General features: G+C 36.3%; 1 protein-coding gene across 1 annotated transcript; it reads left to right on the top strand.

Annotated features, from left to right (window-relative positions):
- The first annotated feature begins 2533 nt into the window (after positions 1-2533).
- tbx20 (T-box transcription factor 20) lies at positions 2534-11106 on the top strand. The gene is made up of 8 exons (XM_056266268.1): positions 2534-2920; positions 3918-4167; positions 4390-4554; positions 4963-5071; positions 5722-5880; positions 6193-6269; positions 8252-8364; positions 9231-11106. Exons 1-8 carry the CDS (start codon positions 2794-2796, stop codon positions 9569-9571), a joined length of 1341 nt encoding a protein of 446 aa, XP_056122243.1. The 5' UTR covers positions 2534-2793; the 3' UTR covers positions 9572-11106.
- The last annotated feature ends 338 nt before the right edge of the window (positions 11107-11444 follow it).

Here is an 11444-nt window from a genome sequence, read left to right as displayed (position 1 = left end):
CTAACAATATTGTGCAAATCAAAACGAGTCACCAGCATAAGAATATATAGCCCATTTATATAATATGGGGGTTTATATATATGTGTGTGTGTGTGTGTGTGTGCGTGTGTGCGTGTGTGTAATAGGCCTATATATATTGCATTCGGTTAGTTCAAACATGCATTTTCGTCTGGGGTTAGGCTTAAGCATTTTCTGTGAATTTGGGCAATAATACTGGGAAACATAACTCACTGTCACACTCGTCCAACAAAACAAACAGCCGTTAAGTTTCTTGGGCCAATATGATTTGGCCTATACATGGCATAGGCTAAATGGGACGAAATTAATGACACTATATTGGACTCCATAATAGCCCAAATATCAACATATTCATAACAACATTGTTTACGCGATGACCTATCTATAAATGATCAAGCTAACATTAGTTAGGCCTATTCCAAATTAGGCTAAGTGTAAAGTTTGGCTCACCGTTATATGATCCCCGTCTGATGTAGGCTACAGTACCAACAGAAATGATTAAAACAGTCGTTTAACTGTGCAGACCATCCTCGAAATGTATCCGTCGGGTGTGTTCCTGTTTATTACGTTCCTACTAGTTTTGCCAGAAATACCATGCTTAAACAATGTTGCCAGTTCTCACAAGAAAACAACCAAAGTGGTTCGATAAAGTCATAAGAGAGTTGCAACATAAAAAAACATAAAGCATACAAAGTTGAATAAAACATAAATTAAACACTGCTAAACTATAAATTACAAAGCAATGTTTTATTTCACTACGCTAATTATAGGGCTATCCTCTAAAACACACACACGCATTCAAAAAGATTATTAAAATGCAAGAGGGGAAAACTACATCCATTAGCCTAATATTGGTATAACATATTGTAGTTGGGGATATTTGGCAACTACATTGGCCATTTTCTGCCAAGCGCTAGCAAAGCCGTGACTGTGGGGCCAAAGTCGCTGATAACATGCGGACATGGCAACACTGCACCTGACGGGCATGTTTCGGGGGTTTGCTGTATCTTTAAAAGTCGCCTTTGGCCGGCTGGCACATCGGCCCCGAAAGTGTGAATAATATTCAGTAAGAAGTTACGCTAAGTGGGAAAGCTTTTAGCACATTATCCGCTGGCAATTGCAGCGTAATCTAATTTTTCCAGCCAAGGTCCCTTATAATATATCTGCAGCATTGGATTTGCATTTGAGTGTCGCCTTAATGGGTTTAAACGCTGTAGATCTGGGGCTCTTGCGTCTCTCCAGAGAGAGTGACATTGAGGATGAGGTGATTCCTCAAGCGGAAAAAACACAAAAGTCAGCGCTTTTACGATATATTTGTATACACAGACAGACTAACAGTTACAGAAGCACAGATTAACAGCAAACAGGATTAACAGGAAATAATCAAAAATAGATAGAATGCCTTTATTGTGTTATTCATATAGGCTATGGCAAAAATTCAACATAAATCTTTCAAATTAGAAGTGTAAAAGTCTCATCACGCTACATTGAACTCAGGTTAGGCATAACCCGATAGACAAGTGCTTTATTTGTGGGAAACGTGTTATTTTAAATCTGCAGTAATGATTTCACCAAGCTTGATCGCTGATCGGCATAAGCCAAGTGTTTGACTTGACAAAGGGCCTGTGTCTCAATGTTGGCATCAATGGAGAGCAGTGGCTTGAGGTGGCGTCTAGACAGGATTTGTTCTTATCAAAAGTTCAAAAGGATAACGAAGAAAAAAAAAAACAGAGAAACGTAACTAATCAGATAAAGAATGTTACAGAATCTACGAAAATAACAACAGAAAATATAATAATAATAGCCTACGTAATACCATATAGCTACTAGCCTATTTTACTCTTGTTTTACTGTTTTCTGGTCAAATATTAATTTATCAATTACAAGCAGTAGTAGGCTATAATTGGAGAATTTCAAATTCTTACAATAGGCCTAATTTTTTACTTTAAAATAAAATAATTATTTTAACGTTTTAAAAACGTCTGGATTTAAAATAAATAAAATTAGTTAAATTGTAGGCTTATGTGATACAAATATTAGTCTTCTTAAGAAGGTCTGTATTTCCTCACAAGATATGGACATTATTGCAATAGGCTACATAACCGCAGCCTTTTTGTGTCAGATGTGACGTATAAAACTGTGATGAAGTTTAATTCGCATTTTGACGGCTCTATCGGGTCTGCCCATGATGAGATGCTTTCATTGAAATCATAATCATAGCGCCCAGAATATGAATAACGTCATTTATGACGTTGCATGGTAACCTTGAGGCATCCAGTCACAAAAGTTCATAAATATGCGTAACAAGCCACGCCCTCACAATAAAGTATTCGTTATGATTCGCCAGCTCACTGACGCCCTCTCACTAACGTCACTCTTTCAGCAAATCAGAAAGACTTACGCCACGTGAATAAATTAACATTCATGAACCGAGCCTTCGTCGTAGTAGGATTTGTAAATAAACTCACATTGGAGAGTGTTGAAGAGCCAATGATCTAAAAGCAGCACAACGATTGGTCGTGTCTGTGCAGGACGGAGGAGCTAGTGAAATTAAGGAGACTGCAAGTGTCCCAACACTTACAATGAAAACCTTGCTTGTGAAAGAGAACTAGAAGGTGACTGGAGCAGGACACACACAATGTCCCAGCCGCTTTGGAAGTAACAGCCTGTTTAATCTTCTCAATCCTGACTGAAATATCATCTTGCGATTTAAAGTAACTTCGGGGCTTCATCTGGACATTTGTGCTGTTGAGAATAGTTTTGAGCACCCGCATCATGGAGTACACCTCTTCCCCAAAACCACAGCTCTCTTCCAGGGCGAACGCTTTCTCCATAGCCGCACTCATGTCAAGTGGGAAATCGAAGGACAAGGAGTCGGAGGAGAACACCATCAAGCCGCTGGGTAAGATCTGATTCTTTAACGAGGGAAAGTTCTCGAGTGTTTCATGTTTTGTTTTGCACATGACGGTAACATCAGTGTCAAAATAGAGCAGTATTTATATAAAGACAAACAGCCTATGTACCTCGGTCGAATAGATACGTAGGCCTACATAAATACATTTCATAAGTAATTTACACAGGCTTTCAGTGCTCCTGCGGTTTATAAAATTGTAAATCTTCTGAGGAAATTAGGTAAATTGGTGACCTGTCAATTTGAGGAGTAATTTTGTTCCTAAGCTTTAAAAAAAGAAAAAGGAAAAAAAAGATATAGCCTAAAAGAAAACCATGGAATTAAAAAGTTCGATTTTGTATCAATGGTTTTTGTACACTTTCCTGGCAAATCAATAGATTCAATTTTTTTATGTGAAGCATAAACCATTTCGTACGCCTATAAGTTCTTTTTTTTTTTTTTTTTTTTGGTTTTACATTTACACATTAGGCTACAATCAAAATAAGAATGAAGTCTTAATTGACCTATCGCTAAATATAAGATTCAAAAACATGAATATTGGTGTGTTTAATGCCCACTGCACTATAATATTGTTGGTACTTCTGTAGGCTAGTTTGTAAAGGCCTATTCAATTTTAGATAAATTAAAATGTTTAAAAAAAATACTTAAGTAAACCCATGCATAAACATATAAGCAAATAAAAATATTCCACAGAATTTGTATTTATATTGGGTCATTATATTGTTCTTTTATAAAGAATATAGCGATGTTATTAAGTGTTTCTATGCAATTATTTTTACTTTTCATATCGTTCATAGTCTAACTATACAATATTAAATCAAATAATGCAAACGGTATTATTAGGCCTATGTTCCTGTAGCTATATGGTTATTTGATATTTTATTAGAACCTGTACAGTCCCAGACTTTAATATATTTTGTAACACCAACTCCAATACATTTTTGCACATATAGGCTATATTTCATAATTTATGGTATTTTAATCCTAGAACAATTCGTGGAAAAGTCGTCGTGCCACCCAAACCTCGGCGACCTGCCCTCGCTGGAACCCCACGGGGACTTCAGTAGCGGCAGTGGCACCGGCACCGGAGCTCCGTTATGTACCGAGCCGCTCATCCCGACGACCCCCGGCGTGCCCAGCGAGGAGATGGCCAAGATCTCCTGCAGCCTCGAGACTAAAGAACTGTGGGACAAATTCCACGACCTCGGCACGGAAATGATTATTACAAAATCTGGAAGGTAAAAATGCTGATATGATTTGACCTTTTTTTTAGACGAATTTATATTAGATTAATTTAATTATTCGCTTTTAGGTTATTATTTCTAAAGGCTATTATTCGTATTATTTAAAGGCCTATTTCTGTTGTCAGAATCATGCTACTTCAGTTCATTTTTTGCATGTCTGTTTCACATAGGCCTTGAACCAGTTTATTCTTTAAAAAATTATGTTTGCTTCAACAGACGAATGTTTCCGACAATTCGCGTGTCATTTTCCGGAGTGGATCCGGACGCCAAATATATCGTTCTTATGGACATCGTTCCAGTGGACAATAAAAGATATCGATATGCTTACCACAGATCCTCGTGGCTTGTGGCGGGAAAGGCAGATCCACCGTTACCTGCAAGGTAGGAAGCTTTTCGTGTTGCCTATGCGTTGTTTTGCTGTTTTTTTATTATTATTTTTATTTATTATTTATTTATTTATTTAATAGGCCTATTCGTTTTATTAGTAGCTAGCTGTTAGTTTTCTAATTATTAAATTGTGAACGGCCGCTGTAAAAGGGAATAAATCATAACGAAATAGATGTTTTTATGTTAATGGTCTACAGTAATTCGCTTAAATGTGATCGGATAATTCTAACAAATTAAAATTTCGCACGTTCTGTTTCTACTTGTACGTAAAAAGCGTTTGTTTTTAGATATGAATTCAAATGCAAATCGAATTTTGTGAAATGTATAGGCTAAATATGCCTAAGGATAATGAATAGGCCTATATAAATAAGCAAACGATGTTTTTCTGTTATTATTTTACAGGTTGTACGTGCATCCAGATTCGCCGTTTACAGGAGAACAGCTATTGAAACAGATGGTTTCCTTCGAAAAAGTGAAGCTTACAAATAACGAACTGGACCAACACGGCCACGTAAGTCAAAAAATTTGAAATAATCAGCGTGCAATTGCGGCTTTACATTTTATTGTAAATATGTAGCCTAATGAAATAAATAGTGCCTGTACTAAATGTAAAGTGAACAGAAGAGATTTTGCCTGTTATGTCCAATTCTCTCATTTGTGTTTTTAAATATTATGATTCAATATATGATGTAAAGATTTGCCAGTCAAACATCTAAAAACATTCGTTTTTCGATAAGCCCATATACAATATACAGCACAACATTTTGATATAGGCTACAACACAGCATTAGACTGATGACTCATAATAATGTTTTTTATCAATATATAATAATGTTTAATGAATTAATATAATAATGTTTAATATATAAAAAATACAATTAATAAAAAAAAAAATATATATATAATATTTATAATGTATAAATATTTAAATGCATAATACACTCCAAGGGTTTGGGAAGGATGATATTATTGTTTTTATATGTATTTATCACAAACTCTGATTAGACGCATTTCTTTACCTTATAAACATGCAGTTCTTGCACAATTCTTGCTTATTAAACTGTTCTTGATCTTTTATTGAAATACACTCTATTATATAATATACAGTCAGGTAGCCTAAATACAGCAAATCACTTTTTTTTTCTCATATTCCTTTAACAGATCATCCTAAACTCCATGCACAAGTACCAACCCCGAGTTCATATCATCAAGAAGAAAGATCACACCGCATCACTTCTTAACCTAAAGTCTGAGGAGTTTCGTACATTCGTCTTCACTGAAACAGTTTTCACTGCAGTCACTGCTTACCAGAACCAGCTGGTGAGTACAAATCGACCAGTTTACCGATTTCCTAGTAAGGCACCAAAGTAGTATTTATACAAGAATGGTAGATGTATGTTTTTTTTTATATATACAGTATTTCCCCCATTAGCTCTTTTTATTCTGCTGTAAATTATAGTCCTACGTATATTTTGGCAACAGTTTAAAATTGATTCACTTTTAGCAGAACAATTTACTGGAAGACATCAGTCATCCCATCCGGCCTTATGTTTAATTTAATGCTTATGGCATCATGTGGGAGAGGAAAAAGATCTGCTGGATTAATTTAGTTGTTTCCGATTTTCGCTACAGATAACCAAACTGAAGATTGACAGCAACCCTTTTGCCAAAGGCTTCAGAGACTCGTCCAGACTCACGGATATGGAGAGGTATGAGGAATTCTGCTGCTGGTAGTGTGTTGATTTCTGACCTGTGTTCAGTGCAGTGAGTGATTGCAGAAGGAGGAGCAGCTGCTCTGGGGAGTGAAGCGTGTGTGTGTGTGTGTGTGTGTGGTGGGGGGAACGTTCAGCGAAACTCATTAACAAGTGCACAAGTGGCTTTTCATTAGACGCTCATTAGAGCTAGACATGTGTGGGTGGGTTGGTTCAATGAAGGGAAGAGAAAATAAGATAAAAAAAAGTTTGGCTCATGTGGTAAAATTAATAAATGAATCAATAATAAAAATCAATTTGATTCAAGTCAAAAATATTGTTTAACATCACAGAATCATATCTATTTATTTATTTACATTTTTATAATAATGCACTTTTTGCCCACCAGTGAATATTATATGATATATTTTATCATGTATTTTCTTTATATATATATATATAACAATAAAATGCGCTAGAAAAGTCACTAATTTGTCACAGTATCACTCATTTTCTGATCTAAGATTCACAAGCAAAAACAATACAATGACCCACGTGCTAGAAATGCTGTAAATTAAATTTTTTGGCAATGTGCTCTCAAATGAAATTACACCACCAAAAACAAATATTAGGTTTATATCAGATGGAGCTAGCATCTAATAGTTGTAGGTTGCCCCTTTTTATTGTATATTTATTTTTATATATACACTTATCCCACTAGTAAATTTGTGTTATGATCTCTAAATTCCATATATTTTAGTTAAGCCAATATTAACATATATAAATACTATGAGAAAATGCACAGGAAAAATGGTCAGTATCGCTGACTTTTCTAACCCAAGATTCACGGGCAAAGCAATTGAATGACCTAGAAATAATTTGATAAAGCTAGAAATGCTGGAAATGACCGATTTTGGCAATGTGCTCTCAAATTAGCATTCCAGTTAAACATTTGCCAGCAAGCTCCATTTCAGACCCCAACGAAAGAACAAGCGAAAGTCAACGACTGCCAAAAATACCACACAAAAATGCATCCTGCTCTCTCTCTCTCTCCATCTCTCTATTTCTTTTTCTCTTTGGAAGGGCTGTGAATTAGATCTGATCAATTGATCTTCAGGGAGCTGCAGAAATCGCATTAGTCTGGAGTCGGGCACTGCACTAAAACACAGCGTAATTCAATTGGGCCCCGTGACTGATTGAAAACAGCCACCCAAGTTGTAGGGCTGCGAGGCCCCTCTCCTCGGGAGCGCATCGCAGATAAAAACACACATATTTGTATTGCGCTGCTGACAGATATTGCACTTTCCTAACCTAATTGGGAGGCTAATGTGGACGCATGGCTCTTGTGATGCAGACCATCTCAGCCTGTCTGAGGAGTCTAATCTAACAGGAGCTAATGCACTTACTGCAAGGCTAGCAGACACACTTCTCTCTGTGTGTTAACATATTTTTATGTGCATGTTGTTCAAGCTAGTTTGAACTGATGCAGTGAACGCAGAACCTGCAGAGAGATCAATTGGATGTGTAATTTGTACCAATAAATTAGCATATTCACACCATAATGTATGGTTTCAAAAGTAATAATAGAGTTATCAAAAGTTATAATATATAGTGTGATACCTAATGTTTTTTTTTTTAAATCTCAAACACTTTATCCTAGAGAGCGTATACCTTTTAAAGGAATAGTTCACCCAAAAATGTTGGCACTCACCCTCATCATGTTGTTCCAAACCTGTATGACTTTCTTTCTTATACATGCAATGAATGTCAATGGGGTCCAATTTTGTTAAAACCTTCTTTAAAATGTGCTCATTTGTGTTCATTTTTTGGATGAACGATCCCTATAAATGAGAAGATATTTTGTGATGCTTTGAAAAATAATGTTTTGGTTTATTAAAATGCTATATATTTAGGCTATTTAACCACATCACATGATTTTGTGTAAGCGGTTGTGAATATAGAGATATATTTTGGGCTGTTGTCTTTTGGTTTTGCTGTAGGGAAAGTGTTGAGAGCTTGATCCACAAGCACTCTTACGCCCGGTCGCCCATTCGGACTTACGCTGGTGATGAGGACACCTTGGGGGAAGATGGACACTCGGCACACAGTAGAAGTAAGAACATCTTCCTGTATACTGTAAATAGATCCTGCTAAATTACTTAACTTAAATTTACTTAACTATGGATGCCATAAATTCACTGTAAAAATAAGGTGACGAGGTTTCCTGTATTACAGGATGTCAACTTATAACCGTATATGTCATCAAAACGATATAATGTTAATATACCAATTTACTTGAACTACTAATAATATCTGTGCTCTCTGCCTTAAAATGTAGTGATGACTACTATAAAAATACAGGTAAAATAGAAAGATATAGACGGTACACTCACACAAAGCACCATGCAGGGTAACACATATTAAACTAAAACAATGCAATCAACATGAACTAAATAATATAAAATGTAACACAAAACAGCCTAATACACTTTACTGATAACAAAATTATAAAATGTAATCATGTGTAATGCCACAGTTTCAGTACTGTTTATCACTGTAAATTAAATTATATGGCATTTCATAGTTTTTACCTCCATTTACCATAAAAAGTAAATTACATATTTATGTTAAACCATAAAAAATAAAATTCATGTGTATATGGTACACTCTTAAAAATGAAGGTTCTGTATTGGCATTGATGGTTCCATAGAACCTTTCCATTCCTCAAAAGGGTCATTATAGTGGAAATATGTTCTTTAGATGTTTAAAATGTTCTTCACACTAAGATCAAATGTTTTTTTTAGAACATTGTTGCAAAAACGCCTTTTTTAACCCTTATTTTCTGAAGAGTGTAAACTATCAGTTAACCAATTAAAAGGTTTTTACTGCTGCAAAATTGACTAAAAAATTTTTTATGTTAAGCCCTAAATATGCTCATTTTATGGTACAAATGATGCATTGAATTCTTTCCCTGTATAGATTCGGCGTTCACTGCATCGGACAACCTCTCTCTCAGCTCCTGGGTCACCACCACATCTGGTTTCTCAGGCTTTCAGCACCCTCAGTCTCTGTCTGCCATTGGAACCAGCACGGCGTCCCTGGCCAGTCCTCTTCCTCACCACATCCAGGGTTCCCTACCCCCTTACAGTCGACTGGGCATGCCTCTCACCCCGTCCGCCCTGGCTGGCTCCATGCAGGGTAGCGGGCCTACCTTCCCCTCCTTCCACATGCCACGCTACCACCACTATTTCCAGCAAGGGCCCTACGCCGCCATCCAGGGACTGCGGCATTCTTCCACAGTCATGACACCGTTCGTATGATTCCTGGCCCTTCAACATGATAAGATTTCCCTATCGCCAGCATGCGAAGACATACGGCACCCTTACACACGCAAAACACACACGCTTACACGAGAGGAAGAACCACATGTAAATAACATTGACTGACAGGGCATTACCAAACGACCCGGACGTGCTGCTTCCTGCAGTTACGCTGGAGAAAAAGTGAACGAATGAGCCCGACGGACACGGATTCTTAGAACTTCGAGGTTTCAGCGTTGATAAGAGTCTTCATCTGCAGACATGTTTATGCTACCTGTAACGAATCATCTCACGCCTTTATCGCCGCTCCGAGCCAAATGAGGGAGAACGCAACTCGCTGAATGTTACACTGGACAACTGCTGTTTCTCATTCCACATGATCCATCACCTCTTAATGATATGATACGATATCCGTGGAGCTGCCAACCACTCAGCCCTCCTGTTCAAATGGTCGACACTAGAGGGCGCTGTGCTTTCTGAAAACAGCAATACTGGATGATGGAAACATTATTATGTGGACTCAAAAATGTTGGACATGTTGGTTTTTATCTTTCTGGCCAGATAAGTATCTTCTTTAAAAACTTAACGGCATTTAATTGTATTTCATATTTAAGTTGCTATTCTGTTCTCAGCAAGAAAAACTATAAATTAATATAATTCTGTTAAAATGAGAGTGAACTGCAACTGATATGAACCAGTAGACACTGTGAGGCGACAAGTCGCAACCAAGAAATCCAGAGGAAAATGCACATATTTCTGTTTTGGAACTGGTTGATAGAAGAGCGAATACTGATCTTTAGCCACTCTGCTTGCCGACAGCCAGCTTGCAGGAAGTCTACACCTGTAAATAATGGGCTAATTTTTAAATAATAGGCTCGTCTTCTCCAGGGGAATGAGGGAAATTGGGTGATTTGTGGCTGGAGTGGTCCTATTTGTACAGTAACATCGACGACAATTCCTCAACATCCTGTAACCAAATCACTGAGAAACAGCACTAGCCGTAATAGCCAGATGAAGAGGAACTGGTGCGTGTGTGTGTGTGTGTGTGTGTGTGTGTGTGAGTGAGGAAGTTAATGATGATGGCACTGTCTTTTATTTATCCTTCAAATTTGACCATATCAGGACAGATGAGCATAAATACACAACCATCCAAACAGAGCCACACAATGCAAATAACAAGTAAAATTTTGTGCATTTTAGGGTTCAGGGTGTTTTATTCAAATTCAATGTGAAATTCAAGGTAAAGCACCATTTTCAAGCCCTTTGATTTGTTGACTGTACAAACAGTTATGTAGTTGCAATATATTAGCAAGTGTTTTCTCTTTTTTTCCTTTTTTTCCTTTTTTTTGTTTGTGTGTTTTTAAGTCAGATGTATCCTACTCATAAGAAGACGTCTGACAATATTTTGTTTTGGTGCCTTTTTTAAGTGCAATATATTTATTTCAGCTATGAAAAAGATATGGCTAATGTAATATTTGAAGCAATGATAGATGTTATTTGTAAACAAAAAGAAATATATATCACCCCAAAAATAATGTCGTGAGAGTGTGATTTTTACATTTGCATTTTTGTTATATGCTGCCTTTGCAATCATTGTATAAGCAATTATAATATACCATGTTGAAATTAATCTACATTTTAGGTTTACACTATGAAATTTGCATAGAATTGATTTATAGTATTTAAAAAACAAAACAAATTTAACCTGTGCATAATCTATAATAATGTAAAATTACATCTTATTGAAAGCTGATTTATTTTTTATATGGAACAATAATTTAAGCATCAATTTATTTAATAAAAACAGCCAAAACCCATTTATTTACTTTCTTTTTATTAAATATACTTAGTTTTAATACTTTTTTTTTTTAAA

Source organism: Rhinichthys klamathensis, unplaced genomic scaffold (genome assembly GCF_029890125.1).
Source record: "Rhinichthys klamathensis goyatoka isolate OS25496 unplaced genomic scaffold, OSU_Roscu_1.1 h1tg000246l_1, whole genome shotgun sequence".
NCBI lineage: Eukaryota > Metazoa > Chordata > Actinopteri > Cypriniformes > Leuciscidae > Rhinichthys > Rhinichthys klamathensis.
This window is presented reverse-complemented; position numbering and strand designations above follow the sequence as displayed.